This window comes from Alosa sapidissima, chromosome 3, assembly GCF_018492685.1.
Source record: "Alosa sapidissima isolate fAloSap1 chromosome 3, fAloSap1.pri, whole genome shotgun sequence".
Classification (NCBI taxonomy): Eukaryota; Metazoa; Chordata; class Actinopteri; order Clupeiformes; family Clupeidae; genus Alosa; species Alosa sapidissima.
In genome coordinates, this window is record NC_055959.1 from 11,386,896 (window position 1) to 11,411,202 (window position 24,307).

Below are 24,307 nucleotides of genomic sequence, written 5' to 3' on the forward strand. Positions count from 1 at the left end.
AAAGCAAATTGCACATACTGATGATATCACAACATTTCATGTAGGCTATGTGATTGCTCAAAATGTTTTTTAAAGTACAGAACGAATTCTAACACATTTACGAAGTGGCTAGGTATATGCACCAAATGTGATGGAAAGTTGACTGTTAGTCTACTGTTTTTGAGTTTGGAGATGTACTGTTTTGCAACGACAGGGTACGAATGCCGACTCCACTGTCGCATTTCCCAGCCAGGTCCATGATAGGCTTTTTGTCACTGCATCCAAAAATGTCTCCCTCTGGATAAAGCAGGTTAAGACCCGTGCTGTGTTGCACTCAGTAAAGGGCGATTCCATCACCCCTCTTAAAGTAGCCTCATGATCCAAAGCACAATACGTCTCCGTTGCCCAACTTTATCATTAGCACTGGACAATATTGGAAAATATAGGAAATGCGACGTGTCAGTTTGGCCCTTTATTTACGGGTTCTGCTATTTTGATCAACAGCTCATGCATTCAGCTTGGGTCATCCTGTGGTCAGAAATGCGAAAAACCTTGTATTTTTCATTATCTTCCCAGATCTATCTTGAGACCGGTTACTGAAGTTCTTATGCAGCAGTGTCTAAAAACCCTACTGGTCGAGATTTATGCTCATTTGGTGTTGCAGGAGTGGTGGTAAATGTATCGGTGACACTCTGTGCAACGGTGTCTGAGAGTGGAGAATCCCTCTTCATCGCCCAGTTTGCACACACAATCAACAGTAGCATAGTTGACATACGTGTCAGTCCGTATCATGTTTCATTTTGAGTAGGTTAAGTGTTCAACATCAGAATTCAATATGGATTGAATTTCAATCATAGCCGTTATAATATTTAGATTTTTTTTTTGTCAGCGAGAGAACTCAGTTGGGGGGGGGGGGGGGGGGGGCACACTGGCCTGTTAGGGGGGCCTGGCCCCCTAAAGCCCGCCCTTGATGCCGACGCTGAGTTCAGATGAAAAAGACCACAGGGTTGTGTTTTTAGTGCATTATTCATTGTATGCCACATTAAATATCAAAACCATCTGATTAGGGTACTTCTGGTTTATTAAAAGGCTGAACATGGAGAATTACAAATGAATTGGTTTCTATTTTAGGAAATTAATTTAATTTTTCCAACAGACTATAGATAATCAGTTAAGTAGATACTGTACCTTCAATTCAATTCAATTTCAAATATACTTTCAATTAAAATTGAATTGAATGATACCTAGATCTGTACCATTTAAGAAAATACCATGTAATAAATAAATAAACAACACATATTTCTATTTATTTTGCCATCAAAGTAACCGATAACATCAACAAACAAGTATCAAACAAAGAGCAAAGAGCCCTCTGTCCACTGTAATGCCACAATAGAATAATAGATCCCTCAAAGTACATGTGCAAAGTTCCACCCCATCCTTCATGAGGCATTCCAGTACATGGCAATCTATGGTTCCTCAGTTTTATTCAGTGTCTGTAGAAATAAGACGATAGAAGATGCTTTATGTGGGGAAGATTTAAGGCGTGTAAATTCAAATCGGAGTCAGAAGTAGATGTCACCCAAGTAAGGTTGCAAAACTGGTCTGGGAAAATGTAAGTTACCTGTTTGAAGAGTTGAAGGCCCAGATAATTTGTGGCCATAGTCCTCAGATTGGTGCCCCCACCCACTTTACAACGCACATAGCCATATAAGTTGGCCCATTGTAAAGTTACACCCATGATAACTACTCCCTGAAAACAAAAATAATTAAGATGAGAGTTGCTGAAATAAAACACTCTAAACCAATGTTAAACATTTAGTTTAAGTAAGTGAAACTGTATTTTGTTTCAGACTGTCCTCTGGTTTGTCAAAAATAACTATTAATAGATAATAGGAAAGCTTACCAACCACTTAATCCTGAAGGAGAAGACAGTGCTGAACACAAAAATTACCCAGAAGATTGGACACACAATTAGACCCAACCAGAATATCCTTGATTCAGAATTTGAAACAGTTTTTCTGCTGGTTTCCTATAAGAGAAGTTTTGTAGCTTCATTAAGATGCAAGTACCATGTCTGAACAAATTCTTGTAAATGTACTGTTTATGGTCCTCTTCTTCAATTTAAAACTCTCAATCTCTGGCCCCAATAAACTAATTATATCACACACTTCAAATTGCACATGCTAAGAGGACACTATACAAAACAGTTTTGCTCTACCTTTCTGACAAAAAGAGGAAGAATACATTGTTTTACTGCCTGTCCGTCTGACTTCGAACACCTTGAGCAAAAGTTGAAGTAGCTGCGTCTCGACGTTGCTTGGCAACCATTCAGATAGAGGAAATATATTTCTTGGCGGAAGAATGATTATCTAGGAATAACTTGTTATATTTCTAGTTGCTGTACCTTTACTTTATGAAACTTTGCCAGGTATTTATAGTAGCAGTATAGTAGTAGCAGCAATAAGCCACTCAAGTCCGTAGGTTACACTGATTCTACAACAGCTAAGGGGCATTGTTAGGCACAACGCGCTAGCGGAGTTGTAGAATCAGTGTAACCTACGGCCTCTAGGGGCTTATTGCTTAAATACCTTTCTGGCTTCAAACACCCAGTGGCTCTGGCCGTCTTCGTCTACCTGGTTCCACCATCTCAGGCCCACCAACAACCGGCCCGTCACATTCTGACCAGGGAAGAGAAGGAAAGGATGGTAAAGAGAATCAGGGAGACACTGTGCCATTCTGATAAACAAAATACACAAAATGAGATATGCCATAAGAACATTTCAATATAGACTGAATGTTATCCCTTTCCACACTAACAATTAATTTAACCTCCCACATTGTAAATAATGAACAAATACATAAAACAATTACATAATTGTGTGGACCACATTTGTTTTGCTATGCCTCTGCAGGTATGTGTAGGGGGTGGGCACAGAGGGTAAACACACCTTGACGGTCCAGAAGTCGCATGACAGCAATAGGATGATGGCTACCATGCTCACTATGAAGCTGCCGCTGAAGAGCTCACAAAGGAGGTAACTCAAGATGGCCATAGTTCGGAAGAAAAGGTGAAAAAAGGAAGCCAGGGGGTGCCTAAATTAGAAGAATTTTGCAACCATGCAAATGCACATATATCAGTTTTGTAACATCCTAAATTTCCCTCCTGAAATAACACTCTCAGACTAAATCCGGTTACTGTGCAAGTGATGGAAAGACAAAAGAATAAGATCTTGTTGTATGGCCTTCTACAGTACATCATAAAAGTGATAATGAGGACATTGGAAGATTTGAACGCGATTATAATTTTATTCCAGTTGATGATTTAGTGCCAAAACCCTGAATGGCTGTCAATTACAATTTTTCACAACTGCGTAAACTCATTGTCTTAAACTAGGTCTCATTATTTCAGACCTCTACACACAAATCACACTGAAAATGCAGAATACCTATCTTCTGCAGAATGAAACACTGCAATAAAATTCTAACCCATTTCCTGTAAACCTAATTTTTCATGAAGTGGCAAACAAAACTATTCTTATGGTTAGACATGGACTAGAGATAAATTGAAAACACTGCTATCTGCCTTTTGCAGTTAGTATTACACTACATTTCTTAGACAATTTTTAACAAAAGCCATTACAGTACACAGCAATATATAAAGACAACAGGCCTACAGTAGGTAGCCTAGGCTACATTTGCACGTTTTTGGTCAATTTTCTCCCTTTACACTTGGCAACAGTGTATTTAAAATGTTCTATACATAATCATATCATACACAATTCTTTTTAGAAAGTTTTGCTATTTTTAAGTAGCCTTTAAAGGCATGTTCAGTGTCTGATTTCTGTGTCTCGGAAAGTGAACCATGAGTAGGCTTGCCTATAATGTTATGGGAAGTTGAAAACTATGGCTTGGAATTTGTTTTTAGTTATGCAGAATGAGAGTGCTCAGACAGGTTGACAGCTAGGTTTCATGTTAGGCCTAGTCGCATGTAACATTTTAGTGTGCACACAATAATTTCTAGATTTGCATGGTACACCAACGTGTTCAAGAGTGAGTGTAAGTGTGTGTGACAGGATGAAACATGAGAAAACATTAGAAAACATTACTCACTTTATTTTCGATTTCCTCTCCCTGACTTCGTGTTCATCCTCGTGAAAAAGGGGCACGTCGCCCTCTACAGAATCCTGCGAATACAAACAATTTATCGGTAAATCGAGCACAGCGTGCAGGTGCCTTCTTCGCCCATGCGCCTGCGGTACACACTGCACCAAATTGTAACTAAAGAGTCCATGAAAACTAATAAAACCTAGCAAAGCTTTTCCATTAGTAATTGGTGAGCCTACAGCAATAGCATGTCAGACAAAATATTGTGAACATTTGTGAAATGCCAGCGCAAGGTTAAAGTTATGGTAGGCTGGCTGGCTGGCTGGCTACCTTGGATTATATTCTAAATTGGACTATATTTTAGGTTGTTTAGCCTACAGTCACGACTATTCTTTTTGGACCCCACCACAGACAAAAATCGTTGCATAAAAAGTTAACGATTTAATCTTACTGTATTCACATGACGGAGGAACTCTCGTGCTTACCTGTCTCAACATTTCTCTCAGTAGTAGGCCTACAAGAAACTTCCTGGTGACGTGTATGCAAACGGAGTGGAATCCTAGCGTTCCTTTCGGATAAGGTCCTGAATACCTCGTTCTTTAGCCTTACTGCCACCTGCTGTCGAAACTGTGGTCAATTTACATTATTTCACGTAGCCTAGTCATATTTTCATGCTATGCTCATTGTCCATTAATCAAGCATTATTTTTTCGTACGTAAAGGCCCTGAATTGGTTGCATGTCATATATTAAATGTCTTTAGTGCACATCTCTTGGTTAAATCATTAAGGATAGATGTCAGTTACCCTTGTAGCCTACTAGTATAATTCAGTGCTGACTGTCTGCCAGTCTTTTGTGAAGTTTTCCTTATTTTTCTTTTCTTTTTTTTTCTTCTCCCATTAGCCCATCAGCCATATGATGTATTAACTTTGTATGTGTTAACTTTACACAGCTATCCCTTTACGGGTTTCCCTTATAACTTCAGGGGTAATCAGGGTAATATCATTCTTACATGCACAGTGCACACCCTTACAAAAAATAACTGCAGTTACAGTATACTGCAGTTTTTTCAAAGTACAGTGCAGTTATACTACAGTACAGTGCAGTAGTATTTTCATGTCCAAAATACTGCTTTTCTGCAGTAAAGTACAGTACTATGCAGTGAATGCAGTACAATGCAGTTTTTTTGTGTCCAAAATACTGCATTTCCTGCATATGAACTGCAAATATTTCCTCCAAACACTCCTTTGACACTTGAAGTAATGCAGTTATTTTTTGTAAGGGCAGTAGCTCAGATGGCAACCATACAATTTCATCCATTTGCTGCTGGGATTGTCAGTCAATATTTTACTAATTTTAGGGCTGACAATGTACAACTTCTATGACCTTAACCAGCCCTCTCATGTGACAGTCATGCCACAGCTTCCAGCCAAAGTTCACTTTTGCTCTGTCATCTCACTCACAACCGGTGAAGATGTCCCTCCAGGCAGTCACACTCATCTGGCTCGCCCTTTTCAGTCCTGCATCTGCCCTCTACAAGCAGTGGATCCCAGACACCAACTACGAAAATGCCACAAACTGGGATAAGGGCTCCGTTCCATGTGGGACCGACAGGGTGTACTTTGCGGCTGAGAGAAAGGTGTCGGTGTACGTGGAGACGGTACACTCTGTGCTGGAGATGAGGCTGCCGGTGGATGGGGAGCTGGTCCTGGCCCCAGGGGCCGCCTTCTTGTCGTCGTCCGGCGGCAGTGACCCATCATGCGGGGGCGGAGTGACGGCCAGGTTCAAGGACTCGGAGGGCCTGAAGTGGTTCGACCCGGGGCTCTGGAGGGCAGCGGCGTCCTGGGACGATCTCCAGGCTGGCCGCTACGTGTTCTCCGTGCATGAGGAGAGCATGCCGTGTCAGCAGGACGACGTGGTCTTCCGTCCGGCCTCGTCGTTCCGCGTGGACGTCTCCTCCAGTCAGCTGACGGTTCCTGTGCAGAGCGTCACCATCCAGGGTCAGAAGTTCAGCTCCGGTTCCTCCTTCTCCCAGTACCTGGCCTCTCGCTCCGGCAAGTTGCAGTTCCACGGCTCCTCCTCGCTAGCCGTTGTGCCCTCTGGCTGCAGTGACCCATCGGGGTGTGAGTGTGGGAACGCGGCTAATCGTGAGCGGATCTGTGCCAGTGTCGCATGCCCCGAGCTGGCCTGCCCGAAGCCTCTTCGCCCGGTGGGCCACTGCTGTGACATCTGCGGTGCCATCGTTTCTCTTCAGTTCTCCGAGGCTTTTAATCTGGAGTCGTACCGCCAGCGCCTGCAGCACCTCGTCCTGAACAAGCCCGACTATCAGTCCGTCAGGCTCGGCCTCTCCAAGGTGCGGGAGGAGCAGAGGCTGCTGGGTTTCATTCCCCGCACGGCACAGCCAAAGATCCAAGTGCTGCTGTTGGAGAACAACGGGGAGTCCACCAGCCGGCTGGCGGAGGCGGCAGCGAAAGACATCGCCTCAGATGCCCGCGCCAACGGTGCCAATCTGGGCATCGAAGAGGCAGAAATAGGGCTGTCGTCTGGCGATGCAGGTGGTGCGGGGGCAGGTGCTGTGGTGGGGGTGGTGTTTGCCGTTCTGCTGGTTGTTGCACTCGTGCTGGGCGTGGGGGTCTATCTACGCCGCCGCGGGACCATTACTCTGCCCAGTTTGCCCTCCATGCCCTCCATAAAGTCCTGGAGGAAGAGCAGTGAGGTGGGCGAACTGGGCGGGCCGATGGACCACGGCTTCGACAACCCCATGTTCGACAAGCCCACACTCATGCCCTCTGAGCCGGACCTGTACGTGGACAGTGGAAAATCCATCTCAATCACTCAGTCGGGAGTGCACTTTGTCAACCCTGCTTATGATGAGACGGACTTTAATGCCTAAATGACCAGACCCCTGCTGAATTTTCACTCACCTATCTCACAAATAAATCTAAGAATCGGAGAGTACATTTTTGATACAATAATTGTTTGAAGCAAGAAAATGTAATGGTCTTTTGTGAAAGAAAATGCATAATACACTGATTCGTATGTAAAATGTCCTTTATTGCGGACATAAAATAATTTCAAGTATTTGCTGAAAATAAAGAAGATAGAAACAGGCAATGTGTGATTTGTGATTTCTTTCATTTGTGATTTTGTCAAACATGCCTTGCTTACTGCCTCTAAACTTTTGATCAGTTCTCAACTAGGCTCGGGAGACAAATGACATCATCCTTCTTTGAGAGCCAGAAGGCTGGATACAGCGGCTCCAAGAACCGTGCGCTGTATTTATGCAACTGTATCATAGACCCTGCCGCATCGTAGAAGGCTACAACACCGGCCTGATAATCAACATACACCCCGACTTGGCTCAAGGGCTCCCCCTGCAGGCAGATCTCCTCGCCTGCATGCCAGCAGGAGAGCCCGCGGCTGCGTCGGCCCAGGCTCCAGGAGAAGGTGTTGCCGGTGATGCAGCCACTGTGGTCAGCGCTCTTCCGCTTGATGCTTTTGTAGGTGAGACCCACGTACGCTCCCTCGCCACTCAGCTCCACCTCGAAGTAGTGGCGGCCCAGGAAGAGGCTGTCGCATGCCAGGACCTGACGCCAGTGCTCGAAACGCTCGGGGTGCTCCGGGTAGCAGTGCTGCCAGGGGGTGGTGTTGGTCACCCGCGTATTCCCGTCAGTCAGCCGCAGGAACTGGTGCGCTGAGTTGATGTTGAACGTTAGACTGGTCGCATCTGTGTGAAGCATACAGTACACAGCATTGGTCAGTTGGTGAATCTAGATGAATATGTTCTAAAATCTTATTTTCTAATTATTTTATAACTTGTCTGTCTATAAAACAATAATTCATAAACCCTAAATCTACATATTTCAGTATTTATAAGATTCAAAAGAGTTCCTCACATCTCAGGAAGTCACTGTGAGTCACTGGCTCAGGTTCTTGGCCACTGAGGTCTGATGACTGGATAGCAGTGTTAAAACCCAATCCCTCTGTAACATTGTTTCAAAGACTGTGATTGTACTGCAAAGGCACAGCTTGACATGGAAATAAAACATGTCACTACTGGATTGTTGACTGCAACAATTATCACACACTGTATAATAATTGATCAAATAATGCTTTGGAGATATGTGATGAATCTTGTAATGTGTTTTTTTTTTATAATGTATGATTTTGTTTCTGTATGGCTGACCAGATGCTGCCCACTAGTGGCCACACTCAGGTCAACATTGATGAATCTGGTCATGTATTTTCTACAATGTGCAATTTGTTCTGAATGGCTGACCAGATGCCGTGCCACGCTCACCTCTTTGGCACAGGTGAGTGAGCTGGTGTCTGTAGGTGGCCAGCAGCTGTTCACACAGCTCCTGTGTGGTGTCCAGGAGGGTCTGTCTGAAGGGGCTGAGCCGGTCGGGCAGACTGATATAAACTTCAGGTAAATCAGTGTCCACCGGGTCCTTTAGCCACTCACAGTACTCCTGTAGGGATAGGACAGAATACAAGCCCAGCTCACAACCCAAGAGAATATAAATCCCACTGTGTGTATGGCTGTATTCTGTATGTATGCAAACTCACAGGTTGAATAACAAGGTCATGTCTCTCTGGTACAAGAGATAAATAGTTGTCTATAGTAAATGCTGGCTATGTTGTTCTCATAACAATATTAGAAGACTGAGCTTCAGATAGCTGACAGCAGAGTAACTGGCAGGTACAAAGATAAGATGAGCTCTGTCTAGTCACGCACTGCATTGATCTCCCATGTTTGCCTGACTCTAAGGTGTAGGCAGGAGTGGTTCCTGCCACAGGAACTGATAATTTGACATAATAATAGTGAATAGCAAATAGTGAAAGAAACGAAATTAAATACATAAAAAAAACCCATAATATTTGCTGTAATTACTATTTGTGTCATAACAAATAACCACATTGACCTGCATGAAGTCCACATCATTTTTGCTGTTGCTGAACTTCTCCCCCAAGACGAGGGTCCTCTTCAGCTGGCATATCTTCAGGTGCAGGTGTGCCTGTATGCCGTCCGCCTGGCACGCCACCTGCTTCAGCTCCCCGTTCAGCACCTCCCGCACCTCCTCCCTGACCTTCTCCACCGCCCCATGCAGACGGGAGAACTGCTGCTCCAATATCATCTGCAGGCCCATCACTGAGCTCTGTAAGGACAGGTTCCACAACATGACCAGTGAAGATACTTTATACTTAAAAAATAAATGAATGAATGAACTAGCAATAAAATGTAGACTTCCTACATATTCATGTACATGTCTGGGCCACACAAATAACACATTGCAGACAGATAGGCCATAAAGTGTTTGCAGCAAAGATTCTAGAACAGAGTGCTCTAGAATCTTTGGTTTGCTGTGTGTCCCTGTATGTAAAGGACACTGCATGGTGCTACATTAGTAAGATGCAGGTTATGTTGGCCTAGTCTATGTTCTTGGTGTATGCTAATGTTAGGACCGCCATATACCTCTGCTGAGGCGGTGTTGTGTTGTAGACTGGTGATGGCGTCCTCTGCTGTGGAGACTGCTTTCAACATTTCTCTCCTCTTACTCTGCAGCTCTGCCTTTAGATGAAAACACACACACGCACGCACGCACACACAAATATATTCTTTTAAACAGCCCCATATGTTGGGCTCACATTGAAAAAAAAACTCCCAACAAATGCCTTTGTTGCTTCCCTCCATTCCAAATAGGCTATGTTCCCACCATCTATCCTGCTTGTGTGATCACTTATCTTTCCCGACACAGGGGATTACTTCAGTACCACAACTGAGAAAAAATAAACAACTGCCAGCAATCATTTGTTTAACTGAACCAAGCCTGCATTTGATTCCCAACAGGTTGGATACAGAATGCAAGAGTCTGAGATAAACACATTCACACACACATATACACTGGGTTCACTTCCCACTGTGTGTGTGTGTGTGTGTGTGTGTGTGTGTATGTGTGTGTGTGTGTGTGTTCCCTAACAATAGATGGGTAAAATGCAGGGAAAGAATTTCCCATGGGATCAATGATCAAGTCAGTTTATTTATATAGCACATTTCATACACAAGGGTGTTTTGATGTTCTTTACATAAACAAAAACAAAGAATAATAAGTCAATAAAAAACATTAAAGGCCAATAGTTGGAAAAATAGTTTAAAAGTAGCCTAAAGTACACCATATATATATATATATATATATACATAAGAAAACATAAAATATGCAAAGTAGAATAATTAAAAGATAGACTACATCTGATTAACAGGAAGTGCATTTGATCAGTTAGCAATCTAGACCACCCCTGGCAAACTGTCCACCGCTGCATAGTACAATAGTCAGTTCAATAGTCAGTCAGTTCTATATCTTGCCACTTCCAACTGATTTAGCTTCTACGGAGGCGATAACTAATCCTAGGCAATGCCATTCATTATGCTAACACCGTTACCTAGACTGCTACACTGGTCAATAAACATAGAAACGCTATGCGGATCAGAGCATAACAATTTATTTGTGAGGTATAAGTTATTCATCCAAACATAAGAGTCCATCTAGAATGAATAATGTGAAGTTACAAATAGGCTAAAAGAATACTTTGAGAGATCATACAAAACAATCAAAGAATGAACAAGTCCAGTATACCCAGCTCAGAGGATGATGTCTACACACCTGGGGTGTGGGCGTTCAGTTTGTGATTGGTTACATTGATATGTTGGATCCTAAAGGTAAAAGCATTTATATTAAAATATGGTTACAGTCTATGTAGGTACAAACTTTGGTAAGGTCCTGTGTGTATTTCCATTTATGGATCTATGGACATACAAGGTATTCCAAGTTATCCAAGAATGAAAAAACACCATGCAAATCACTAAACCAACACTGAAGCTCACACTTGAAAGGTAAAAAATACTGAAGAGGCCAAGTAATGCCTATTTAATTATTTAATGGCTTAACAAATTACATGCTGTTATTTACAGTGTTTTTACCTTTTGAGTGTGAGCTCCTGTGTTGGCTTTGTGATGTACGGTATATTCCCTCATGTGTAGGCGGTATGGGGTGAGGTGCGTGGTACCTGGGTCAGTCTGCGGGCCTCCCCCACAGGCAGGGTGTGGTGTTCTCGGTGGCCCTGCTCCCTGCAGGCGTGGCATAGGCAGCGGGCGTCGGTGCAACAGTACAGCTCCAAAGGCAGCCCGTGCTCAGGGCAGCCGCGCAGCTCCAGGTCCTTCTGCGGCGGCACCAGCCGGTGACTCTGGAAGCGCCGGCTCTCCAGGTGAGGCCGCAGGTGCGCCTCGCAGTACGACACCAGACAGGTGAGGCACGACTTCACTGCCCGCCGGGGGCTCTCGATGCAGGAGTCACACGGCACGTCCTCTGCGCTCTGCTCTTGTGCACCATGGTTCAGAGTCTTGTAAGGGTCATTACAGTCTCCACCGTTACAGTCTAACTGGTCACCACTGTTAGTGTTAGCTCTTTTACAGTTGCAAGTGTTACCAAACTCCTCATCTATCTTCAACTGGTCTCCTTCACTCACACTGCCATTCATCTGAGCTAGACAGTCCTTGTCAACACGGTTTAAATTCTCTCCCATTTCTTCTTTCTTTAGGCTGTTTTGTTGGTCCATTGTTGTCGAACTCTCTCCATCATCCATGCTGTGACGGATATGGTCCCTCTCTTGCCTACAGCTGCAGTTCCACTCTATGTGGCACAATGTAAGAAACTCTGCTGGGAATGCAGCTCTCACACGCACAGCAAAGCAACATGAAGAGCCCTGGCCCAGGCCAGCCCTTCCTGGGGAGACTGAGGGTGACCGGTCCCTCTCTGCTAGACTCCTCCCCATCCCTACTGTCTAGGAGAGCTTGTGAAGATGAAAGAAAGCGTCTTGTGAAAGTTTTCCAAAATGATTTTCTATCCCCCTAACCAATTGAAGCTTTAGCTGTTGTTGTTTTTCTTTCAGGCAAGGCTGTTCACCTACAGTCTTCTATTGGACACTTGTGATAATTGGCCCAATGCTAAAGATACTGACTAACATACCCATGATCCTGATAGTGCTACAAGATTAATTTCAGATGGCTTAACCTGTGCCTTATTAGAGTAGTATGAGCTGTTGTCCATCTAGACATAGGACTTGGCTCATACATATGGAGTGGGCTTCATGTTCTCTCTATCTCTCTCTCTCTCTCTCTCATAGCGTAAGATACAGTATAACACATAAACAAATAAATAATTGATGGTCATATCAATGACAGTGATGGTGTTTGTATACAGTGAGACAGGTATTACTACTTGGGATATGATTCTATTGTAAACATGAGAAAATATGTTTCTTTTTTACGCTGGAGATATGGGGACCTCAGTCTTGATAGTGCTGGTGGTGAAATTATGTTTGACAGGATAGACCCTGTTTCCTTTAGATTACATGTGGCAAAATGCACATAGTTAAACACCCCACCAAAACACACACACACACAACAACTTTTGAATGTGTGGGTTTTTATTTGTGCAATTAATTGGTCATGTTACAATATCTCTTAGTATTGGAATACAAAAATACATATATCATAAATACAACTATTTACAGAGAATCTCATTTACATAAACCATCTTTAGCAAGTTGTTTGTTTGTTTACAAATGCTTCTAAAGCAACAGGCCATTACGATGTGTTACATTTCGCGGTAAAATGCTACATTACACTCAAATAACTGCACATAGCAGAGACCATGACAGACACCATGTAAATATAGAAGGCTTGTAGGCTGTTAATGAACTACAGAAAACAAACAAACACCAAGACTGGCGGGTCAACTGTGTCTGATGTTCGCATGCAAACTGGGTGGACTTCCTTCTCAGTGGAATGAAAAGGGCTTATTTCTGGCTTAGTACAAAAAAGCAAGGCCTGAGTACAATGAGTATTGTGTATTGAGTAGTGGGCACTTGAGAGAGTACTACTACGCCCTAACTAAAACTGACACTTTAGAAGCTTTCTCCTTTACGTGATTCGCCAAAGGTCTGGGAATGAAAAGTTATCCTGAAAAGGATGACGAATCCATTTCAAAGAGAGTTGCAGTAGATCATTTATTCCCCTGCTTCGCATTGGTGCCTAAAACGGTGGCACTGCTAGCTCATTCCACCTACAATGATTTTGGCATATTATTACAGTGTAATGATTGTGATCAGCCTATTAGCTTTTAGTCAAAGTCACTATAATTCCACCCAGATATGACACCATTACAAAACCACCATTACAACCAAAGTGATCACGAATAAAGAGGAAATTAAAGTAACAAAACTGTGTTAATTCTAGGTAACATTGTTGTGCTGACAATCTACTTTAGTAACCTTTTATGTCTACAGAAAGTGTTTCAGTGAGTGGGCTATCATTGAACATTACCGCCATACTGTCACCCTCACACCAGATAATGGTGCAAAGTAATGAAATATGGTTTGTAAATATTAACAGGCTATATACCGGTATTACTAACAGTTGTTAGTGACTGCAAGTTCAAATGAAAACCTTTGAATTCAGGTACACTGGTCATGCTCTTCACTAATCCACATAATAAAACATCTTGATGATGAACACCTTATTCTGTTTTCTACACATGGCATGGCAAGTTGTTTATAATGGTTTATAATTCATAGTAGATTGACATGTAGTGTCTCCTTTCAACTACTATGTGTATGGGAATCACAGCACTCTAGAGAGGCTTGGTACTAAGCACTATATCAGTTGAGTTGTACACTGCACAATGTCCAGAAGGGGGAGCCACAGGTCATTGAAAAATCAGAGAGAAAGAGAGAGAGAGATAGATGACCACATACTTTCCTCTCCTCCCATATCAATCCTTCTCAGTTACTGCATGGATGTACAGGTTCCTGTCTTCAAAAAGCCTAAAGACTGAAGTTCAATGTCATAATACAGGAACTGGTGTGTCACAAAGGATTTTCTGTTAGTCTATGTACTTGGCAGATTGTGAGATACTTGTGAGATAGACCATGCTTATTCCCCCTACCAAAAAATCCTCCACAAACTGACACTACTACAGGGACAGAGACACTAGCATGTACACTAGGCTTAGGCGACGACTATGGCATGCTCAAGTAAAGGAGACACCAGTCACAATCCCACCTGCACTCATGCCATGTCAAGTAATTGTAAGGTTCCAGTGGAGGTAGAAATAACTGCACTAGGTGACACAAATGCAGACACTGCTGAATAGTTCATTGAATCAATCTGGATACGCTAATTATCCTAACTGTTATAGTACAAGCAAGTCTGGTTCCAAAAATAAAAGTCAATTCATGTTCAAATGGGTTGGCATTAACACCTGCACATAAGTCAGCCTGTCAGAAGTATCACATTGACTTTCACAGCTGACTCCAAGCTTGCCATATGAAAGCAACTTTTCATTAAAACACTGAAGCTCCTCAGTGGGGCCAAATCTGTACAACCCTCCAAATCACTTCAGAGAGTTATTGGTTACACTTTACTCGCTTTACTTTAAACGCTTCTGTCACTCGCTTCTGTCAAGTGTCATTCGGTTTTTGTCATGACAGGTTAGGGTCAGGGTTATGACAGTGTCATGTCACTCTTATGTAGAAACCTAAAGTAAAGTGTTACCGAGTTATTTTCACTCTTTTACCCAGGGTGTCTATTTGGCCTTCATTGACTGGCAGCCTCATCAGTATTCTTCAACATTCGTCTGCCACCATGCTTTTTGGGGATGCACCATGTGTTAGCTGAACAAAACAAAAAAAAAAACAGAAATGTATACAGTGTGACATAAAGTAAGCACATGCATGCTCACAAGAGGCATGCTACATATAAAAGAAGCCATTATGTCAAAGGTGAATGTCCTAAATGATTTATGAATCATATGTGCAATACCAGTCAAACGTTTGGACACACCAACTCTCAAATTTATGTTTTTCTTTCTTTATCTTTATTGATCTGAGCAGGTGGTTTTTATTGTAAATAAAGCTATATTTTCAATATTTTCAATTCTTCAAGGTACAGATCTTTTGCTCAATCTCTCAACCAACTTCATATAGTCAGCTGGAATGGATTTCCAACAGCCTTGATGGATTTCCCATACATTGTGAGCATTTGTTAGCTGCTTGTCTTTCACTGATTTTAATTGAAAAGAAATAATATATTTTTAGAGACCTTTGTCTTCTGTCATACTTTGGATGTTGTAGTTATTGTTGTAACAATGTAGGAATCAAATAAAATACTACATATAAGTGTGTGTGTGTCCAAACTTTTTGACTAGTAGTGTATGTCTCTATATACGGCTCTGGGCCTACCTAATACATGATTCCACCACTTACAATACAAAGTAGCTTTCTGGATATTGCACATTGGACTAATCATCTTTCATTAAGCATTTCTTGTATTATGTTAACTTACACCACCTTATTTTCCTAATAATAGCTGACAGTATGCAACAGGCCATGAGGAAAAATTACAGGGAAAATTGTAGTCCAATAATGATGAATGTGATCAAAGGTAACTAGTCAATGAGGACAGTTAGTTTAATAATTCACATATTTTGAAGTTAAATAATGTTAATAAAGTTTCACATATAACTGTGATAAAACTACATGCAGATGCATGTACTGAAAGCCTTTTATATAATGTACTGCAAGGTTGAATTTGACAAAGCAGCTACTGGCTCTTTGTGAGACATCGTGTCTTAACTCACAGTGCTGTGTCCACCATAGCCTCCGGGTCCTCGATGGTCTCCACGTGTCTCTTGCAGGCGTCCATCATCTTCTTGCGGGGCCCCAGCGGGATGTGGATGCCCTTCAGGTCAGCGTCGGAGCAGAGCAGCAGGGCCTGCAGATCGATCTTCTCCCTCCGCAGGATGGGCATGAACTCGTTCATGAACTGGGCGGCCAGGAAGACCTCCAGTGGGTTGCTCTCGGGCTCGTCGTCGTCGTCCAGTCCCAGCTCCTGCTCGTCCCAGGGCAGGTCGTCGGCGTTGCGCTGCTGCAGGCTGCGGGCGCTGCCGATGCTGTCCTCGCCCACGCTGGGCGGGCGCTGCAGCCGGCTGCGCAGGCGCAGGTTGGCGGGGGGGAACGCCGCCGTGGCCTCCTCCAGGTCCACCAGGCTGCTTTCGTCGCGCACGCCGATGTCGAACAGGCCGCCGCTGACGTAGTTGCGGCGGAATACCATGGTGCCGAGGCCTGGCCGGTTGAAGAGCGAGTCGTGGCCAGAGTCGGTGCTGACCTCCGAGTGGTCGATGTCGGGGCCGTGCAGGTCCGGCTCGCTGATGGCACGGGAGATGGCGTCCTCGTTGTCGGAGGGGAACATGTGGCGGATGTTGCGGCGCGTGCGGTCCCGCGGGTTCACATACGTGCCCTGCTTCAGGAACATGACGTCGTTGCCCAGCTGGAGGCCGGACAGAGAGCGGACGCTCTTGCGGCTGTCCTCGTAGATCTTGAAAGTCCCGTCACCCTGCTTCTTTTTCTCAAGCTTCTTCTGGATCTTGGTTTTACCTCTGGTTGTGGCGTGAAGAGTAGCCTGAGAGGAGAGTGAAGATCAGACATCAGACATTAGGCAGATATGACAGCTTAGAATGTACGGTGTGCTAAATATAGACCCTTTCAATCTGTTTCTAGAGGATTTCCGATTGAAACATTCAAAACCAACAAAGATACTTTGAAATGAATGCCTACTTTGAAACTTACATTTTTGTTTGTCCCCAAGGTACCATAAGCTCAACGTTGTTTTCTGTGCCACCAGAAATGCCTTAGGAACGCACATGTTTCTTATTGCAATTGAAAAGGTCTATATAATCTATTAACAGTAACACTATGCATACGGCATGATCATTCAGTCTATCCACTAGGAATTTAAAATATCTTTTGGTCCCTCCAGACGTATGCAGTGCAGTCTATATCTAAAAAGTTCCTGATGGTAACACCTCAACACCAGTCAGAAGCAAGCCAATTTGCACCACAAATACCTCTAGGTGTCTTACTGCACTGTCTAACTCTCTACTTCTACACTAGTGTATGGAGGAGCTTGTGTGTGTGTTGAGATGGGTGTGCATGGTCATTTGTGTTTGTTGTGTGGGTGTAGTAGACCTGCAGTGCCGTCAGACCTGGGAGTATGGCACGCTAATGGTGGCAGTGTTGAGGAGTTTCCGGCTGACGCTGCTGCCCGTGTAGCTGGAGAAGCTCATGGCGTCGGACACCGAGGCCTCCGGCGCCTCCCTCTGGAACTTGCGCTCCATGCGCCGGTGGTGCTTCCTCTGCATCTTGACGCAGTCCTTGATGCGGCGCTCGGCGTCGTGGAACGCCCGGTTCTTCAGCTTGCCCACCAGCTTGGGGTTGAGGGCCGTCTGCTTGGCAGCGATGGAGTCCAGGTAGCGCACGCAGTCCATGTGGTTCTTGGTGGCAGCCATGTCCAGTGGGGTGTGGTAGTCGTTGTCCAGGCACCAGATGTTTGCACCAAATGACACCAGGAAGGACAGGGAGTTCTGGTGGCCGTTGGCAGCTGCCAGGTGGAGTGGGGTATTTCCCCATATGTCACACTTATCAGGGTTCCCTCTGGCAACAATAAGGAAGAAAGGCAAAGAGCCATTAGTGAATTCACATATTTTACTCTTGGAATCTAAAGACATGATATCTAGGTTGTCTGTATTGCTGTTTTTCCAAGGTTTTCTTCTGGCAATTTGTGTGACTGTCTTGGGTGCCATACCAGTTAAAGCAGCACTATGCAAGTTGCAAAACTAGCTAATAAGACATTTTCCTTTTATTATCTTATCCGTTGTTTGCATGTTTTGTCTGATATTCTTTTAAATTTGTTTTTTTTTCTGCCATTTGGGTACACCTTATTACCACCAGACAGAACAATGGTCTTCTTGTTCAGTTGGTCATTCATCTCGATTAAGCGTTTAATTGTGATGTAATTATGCACACATGTATAGACATACAGCCAGACAAGTGTAAATAATTAATCCCAACCATGCACAAGCCATGCATGAGGACACAGTGATAAATGGAGAATGATGAGGTTTTTTGGGTGTCTCTGTGCCAAAGGTACTGTAAAATATGTTTTACAACAGTTTTACTACAGTCCCAAACAAGCATTGTACCTAAATGATTCAAAAACCCTTTATGCTCTGACTAAAATCGTTCTTCCTCACGCGTGACAACTCCCAACACAGACACACACACGCGCACGCGCGCACACACGCACACACACACACACACACACACACACACACACACCTTTCCTCTTACTTTTCCCTATATCTGAACAGGTCTGCCCTGAGGGTCACCTCTGCCCCTGTTCAGTTGGTGCAGGTGCATAACCTGATCCCCTGCTCACAAGTGTCGTCGGTGTAGAGTTGCAGGGAGTACCACATGAGCTGCACCAGTGAACAGCACAATAATGTCACTAAATTTCTGGGTTCATAGGACCATAGCTTGACTTGACACCTAACCTTTAATTCTGACATCACCTCACCGGCACATGTGCATATCCACAAACACATACGCCATCACACCTTAGATCTAACTAATACATACACATACATATACATATACACATACAAACACACCTACTTCAACATCTACCATTTCCTGCTTACGTAAGACCCAGGCCCAAAGGCCTATAAATAGGCTCAAGTGAAGCCTTAGAATGCTGCTGGAGCCTGACTCCTCCAGCAGGACTCATCAATATTTCATGTGCCGCAGGTGAAGCTTTAGAGGCCACTGGTGCATTATTTATGGGGAGCCCTGAGCGCGTCACCATTGGAAGAGAGACAGAGAGCTGTCTGCGGTGGTGCCACAGGCTCCAGCATCTGCAGGTGAACCCAACACCTGCTCGGCAGAGATCAACACCTGGTCCAGGGTAACATCTGCACACAGATACCAACCTTCCCTGGGGACATGAACAGCTCAAAATTGCTCAAGTCAAAATTACCATAAACACTAGCATCTACTGAACAAAGAGTAGACCCGCACAATTAGCTTTCCAGGCTGCAAATGTAGTTATGAAAACAGAAATTGGATGTAAAAGTGATTTACTGCCCTTAAGTGTTCTCAAATATTGTAACAACGACCGTAACATCCCCAGACAGCTTCCACTATAAACATCAATGAATAAGCCCTGCAATAAATATGTCCTGAGTTGCTGGTTCCAGGGATTCTCACGCTCTACAAAGAAAGGGTTTCACATCAAAATAAGATAAGATAAGAAAAAATAATCTCACAGTGGGGAAATTTACTTGTTACAACAGCCAGGGAAGATGGATCCAATAAGAGCAGAAAGCAGAAATAGCAGAAATATTAAACAATATAACAATTAAAATAAATTGCTGAAAGAGCCTAATTAATAGCAGTGCAGTGCTTCATGACAGTGGTATTACAGAAAATGAAAGACCTGCAGGAACGTTCCTTCTTATAAGATGGGTGCAGCAGTCTGTTGCTAAAAGAGCTGCTGAGTGTGCTCCCACTGATGCTAATACTGTGTTAATACTTCACTGTTAATGAAGTACTTAATACAATGTGTTTGGGATGTGTGGCTGTGCATGTGCACGCCATATCCTAACTGCAAAGCGTCATTGCAAGCCTAACTGTACAGCTTGATTCATTTTAGAATTCTCTCATGTATAGAACAAGGGGTATATTTATCATTGCATTGTGTGTGTGTGTGTGTGTGTGTGTGTGTATTCCTGGTAGTTAGGGCCCACACCATTTAGTCTGAATCTTCAACTTATTTCCTTTGTATGGACTGGCATGACTTTCATAAAAACAGTTAACTGGTGCTTGCACTTCAGCGATGTTAGACTGTAGCTAATTGCAAAGGGTTCAACGTACTTTACAGCGCAGAACGAGATAGATTTAGCTTAAACATGGAGGAGACCAATTTAACTGTCTGGCTGTTCTAAACCAATCTGACACCTATTGCAAAACACAGCTCTAAGCAGGGGTTGATTCAAATTTCTCTTTGTGCAATATGCATGGTTTTTCCTATCCAGTTCAGGTTTTACAAAGAACACTTGTAGGCGTAACTTTTGCAGACATCTGCTAACAAAATTAAAAGTAGTTCGCAGATGTCCTTTACACCTGTTTTATAAGTCTGATGGTTATAGCCCAAGCTGGCATACAGATGAGTAAAATATTTATTATGTGTTTGTAGGACAGTTAGACGTAAGTTAAAGACATTTAAGATGAGGCCATGGGTGAACTGAGGACATTATATAATCATAACTAAGTTGTGACAGTCTATGATAACCAAAATGCAGAGCCACTGGTTATATATTTTAACTTTATGAGTGTCCTTGTCACTTGTGGCTTCGGTGACATCGGGGGCTGGTTTAGATTTCTAAACAATATGAACAAGGTTCAGACATGCATGGTGTCTTTCTTCCATGGTGTCTTTCTGCTTTCTGATTTGTTTTTAGCCAAAATTGCTGCAAGCTAAAGTACTTTGGTTCCAAACTAGTAAATTGCATCTACAATTGATGAGCCTGAAAAGGCAGAACACTTTTCTCAGTGCTATTACTGGTGTACCAGTCTAGCCTACTGGTTGCTTTACAGAATTTCAGTGTTGTTACTGTATGTGTGTTTGTCACTAAATCCTTTTTGCTTCTTGGCCATGTTTCTGTCATGAAAGTAAATTCAATTTGAGAATCATAGAGTCACCCAAGGACAATCTCAGTAGCCTAACACGTACTTTAAGGCCAGTATCTATAAAGCATTACTTACTTGTCAATGTTTATAAAGTATTCATGTACCATAGTGACAGTGGCATATGTCTAACTGGAGAGGACTGTGCACATAAAACATGAATCATGTTGTATTATAATCCCCACAAACTATTATTCAGAGAGTTTGTAAGGCATCACAATTGGCTCCATAAAGACTATTACTGTAGGTAAATTAACAACATTTAAAGACCCTAAAGCCTGAGATTTGTTTGAAAGCAGTTTGTATATATTGGACAACTATTTTTGAAAACATGTGAAAACACTGTGGTGCTGCATTGTGGAGTCAGATCATAAGAACATAATCCTTTTTAGTGTTCTGTTTTTATTGGCTGTTCTAAAAAGAGGTATTGATGATTCAATGAGTTCCATAACCCCTCCCTTTAAGAATTGAGTGAGCAGGTGGACAAGCCCCAGAAAGTATTCCTTCCTTGCCTGTGCACTTGACACAGGTAATACCAATTACCGGTAGAGTTGTGCTAATTAAGATCAGCTAGTTAAGTGAATACTTGGAACAAAATAACCAATGTGGTAGGAGTTTTCCACCTCCGTGAGAGAGTTAAAGGTTGTATCAGCGATTTCAGGCCTAAAAAAGGCCCAAACATAAATGATTACATTCATCTAATCTTTCCTAATGATCCGTTAGCTGTCTGGCCCATAAGCAGGCCGTCAAAAACCGTGTCTCTGTAGATAGACAGATAGATAGATAGATAGATAGATAGATAGATAGATACTTTATTGATCCCCAGGGGAAATTCAAGGTCTCAGTAGCATGCAGACAAGCACCGCTGTTGTTGCAGGCAGCTCACTGCGCCGGGATTAGTGTGTGCTTCACTTCACTGTGTGTTTATACTTATACATCATAGCACTTTAAGTATGCCTAAACAGCCTAGTTGATAGAATTCTGTCCACCATTAAGAGTAATTATGAATAATCCTTTATAAACCTCTAGAAGCATGTTTATGATGCTTTATGGATGCCAGGTTTAAGTAGCCAGGAAAAATCCAAACTCATTCACAAAGTGAATAGTCTGTTGACTCTCGATTGGGTTTCCAACACTTGCATTGTGACGGGCATTAACTTTGAAATCATTGGTCCAGCCTTACCAATCACATTGATCAGAGATTCCTAATGTTATTTCCTACTTCGCCTAAACGTTACAAACTGACAATAAACAGCATCACCAGACAGGAAACAATGTGGGTCAACCTTTGCTGTAAATAAGTTTCTGCATTTTTCCAACTGTATTTTTTGACGTTTGCAGGTGTTGCTGCTTCTGTTTATCACAATAAGTTTTGTTTTCGTCTTCCCCTCTCGTAGCTGATTGGCCCAACATTTTTTTGTCAGGGGGAAATTATTATGAAAGTGTTCCAGACTTCCTGAAAGAAAATCTAGGTGGGCGGGACCAGGCTAAGGTTTTAGTAAAGTGGTACTGAAATTGCTTTCTTGCATAAAAACTGGGCCAGGTGAGCATTATACCACTCATGTTTGTCATCACACAAGACACATGGCTTCAGTTAGAACACTGAAAGACTCAATCTTTTATCTTAACTTGTTACTAACTGGAACCTGTACAGCATCACTGGTTTAAAAGTGTTGAGCATGGCGCACTGACAAAAGTGATGTTACATGCCTCTCCGAGGCTTACTGTACCAGCCGACCTGTCAACCAATTTGCCTGCCAAAGCAAAGTGGGAACTGTTAATTGACCACTGTCATAATGAGCATGGGAGGAAAACCAGGTCAGTTGGAAAGCTTTTGAACAATGCCTTTGTGTCCACATTATTGCAAGTCCTCAGAATCCCTTGGAAACACTCAAAACTTTAGAGTAGGAAAACCAACACACCAAATGAACAAAGAATGTAGGCTACCCAACTCTTTAAAAAATGAAAAGGTAGCTGTCTTACAAAGTGTAGGCTACAGAAATAAACAAAAGATAGGCCTAACATGTTCACTTGAAGATGTAGGCAAATATTTACAACCTCACATTCATTATTAGTTTATTTAAGAATACATTTCCGAGGTTTCTGACAAAGTCTGACTTTGATCAAGTGAGCTTCCAAGCGGTTTCGCATTATCTCTCTGCATAAACCACATAACAGTTAATATTGACATTTGTGTATTTTTCTAACCTCACTCCTTTGAATTGAGTGTTTAAAATAAATAGCGGTACAATAAGTATAAAAAGCACTCACGAGCAAAACGTGATCAGATGGCATCTGATCTGACCTAAATCTGGGTAACAGGATGCACACGTCCTACCACTCATGCAACCTCATTACGTAATCTTAGCTTTAACATTCGATAGCCTACTATGCATAGTGACCGGGCGTTCTCTAAGCGGCTGGCATGCTAGGCGGTGTCTTTGCGGTCTTGCAAGTTACTGCTACAAACAACAATGCATGCTGAACACTTAGAACTAGAACTAAAACTTTCACTTCCAGTGCAACGTGGCACTGTTGAATAACTCACCCTCTTCCAACAATTAATCGTAGGGCTTCCAAATTGCCGTGATAAGCTGCCCATAATGTCGGTGTCATTCCATCTTCATCAGGTGCATTGAGGTCCTTCCGTGTAGCCTCTTTGAGCAGGTCGAGGTAGCCATCCCGAGCCGCCTTATGGTACTTGTCATTCATGGTGTAATCGCTCCCTCACCTCCATAATGCTGCTGTCCGTTATCGCATTCATTTACCCAAAGAGACCTTCAAGGGCTAGGGCAGAAGCCCCGCACCTCTGCTCGCGAGCGGCATGCCCGAGATCGCGCCTGCCGAGCAAACTAGGAAGCACGCCCGTGGTTACCATGGACACCCTGGATGTTCACTGATGAAGGCGTGGTTTCAGCATGATCAGCACCTTGCCAGTAGCCCTCTACACCAAGAAGAATGAAGATTCACTGTCTGAACTGAAATCAGATGTCATAGGCTATTTGGGATAGGCCTAAACAGTGGAGAATTCCATATTTAGCCTAGTGTAAATTTAAGCAATACGTCCCGAGAGACTGTAGGACATAGCCTAGGCCAGTGGTTTTCAAAGTGGGGGCCGGGGCCCCCTGGGGGGCCGCGAGGGGGTACCAGGGGGGCCTCAGCAAGTTGGAAGGAAAAATAAAAGCAACAAATAAATACATTTAAAAAATGTAAAATATACCTATTACTATGAGGGTTGTTATACAATGCCATTATAATAATGTGACGCATATCTGAACATTATATTTCCCATGATAATGACTGGGAATAATAGTAGAGTGATAGCTCTCATATAACAGAAAGCCCCAAATACAATTTTTACACACTGTATGCTCCATTGCGAAGTGCTTGTGGCTAAAATAATTATTAGGATTAGCTATGTATTTTTACATTTGCCGTAGTATTGTCGATGGGTTTAATAACACATCAAGAGGGTCCTTAGCCAGAACCTAGTGGTATTTGGGGGGCCTTGTCGTGGAAAAGTTTGGGAACCCCTGGCCTAGGCTACGTGTAAAATGTGGTATTTTATTTCAGTAGAAGATATTC

The 24,307-nt window shown here is 43.0% G+C and overlaps 4 protein-coding genes across 5 annotated transcripts; 1 reads left to right on the top strand and 3 right to left on the bottom strand.

The window, feature by feature from the left end:
* Positions 1 to 1,042: 1,042 nt before the first annotated feature.
* Positions 1,043 to 4,681, bottom strand: zgc:112148 (uncharacterized protein LOC550424 homolog). Its single transcript, XM_042087070.1, has 7 exons — positions 4,572 to 4,681; positions 4,093 to 4,166; positions 2,931 to 3,075; positions 2,571 to 2,660; positions 1,886 to 2,011; positions 1,604 to 1,732; positions 1,043 to 1,475 (listed from the first exon to the last, which is right to left on the bottom strand). Exons 1-7 carry the CDS (start codon positions 4,581 to 4,583, stop codon positions 1,449 to 1,451), a joined length of 603 nt encoding a protein of 200 aa, XP_041943004.1. The 5' UTR covers positions 4,584 to 4,681; the 3' UTR covers positions 1,043 to 1,448.
* An 846-nt stretch (positions 4,682 to 5,527) lies between these two features.
* Positions 5,528 to 7,194, top strand: amn (amnion associated transmembrane protein). Its single transcript, XM_042087069.1, has one exon. It carries the CDS (start codon positions 5,559 to 5,561, stop codon positions 6,975 to 6,977), a length of 1,419 nt encoding a protein of 472 aa, XP_041943003.1. The 5' UTR covers positions 5,528 to 5,558; the 3' UTR covers positions 6,978 to 7,194.
* Positions 7,195 to 7,269: 75 nt separating this feature from the next.
* LOC121705818 (tripartite motif-containing protein 16-like protein) lies at positions 7,270 to 11,818 on the bottom strand. The gene is made up of 6 exons (XM_042087065.1): positions 11,150 to 11,818; positions 9,561 to 9,656; positions 9,010 to 9,243; positions 8,385 to 8,556; positions 7,981 to 8,067; positions 7,270 to 7,811 (listed from the first exon to the last, which is right to left on the bottom strand). The coding sequence occupies exons 1-6, from the start codon at positions 11,723 to 11,725 to the stop codon at positions 7,270 to 7,272; spliced, it is 1,707 nt and encodes a 568-aa protein (XP_041942999.1). The 5' UTR covers positions 11,726 to 11,818.
* Positions 11,819 to 12,592: 774 nt separating this feature from the next.
* ush1ga (Usher syndrome 1Ga (autosomal recessive)) lies at positions 12,593 to 23,555 on the bottom strand. Of its 2 annotated transcripts, XM_042087067.1 has the most exons (4): positions 23,271 to 23,555; positions 17,185 to 17,632; positions 15,781 to 16,601; positions 12,593 to 14,815 (listed from the first exon to the last, which is right to left on the bottom strand). In XM_042087067.1, exons 1-4 carry the CDS (start codon positions 23,432 to 23,434, stop codon positions 14,812 to 14,814), a joined length of 1,437 nt encoding a protein of 478 aa, XP_041943001.1. In that variant the 5' UTR covers positions 23,435 to 23,555; the 3' UTR covers positions 12,593 to 14,811. The 2 variants fall into 2 exon arrangements, with proteins under 2 accessions (XP_041943001.1, XP_041943000.1); XM_042087066.1 differs by lacking the exon at positions 12,593 to 14,815 and having other exon boundaries at positions 14,829 to 16,601.
* Positions 23,556 to 24,307: the final 752 nt, after the last annotated feature.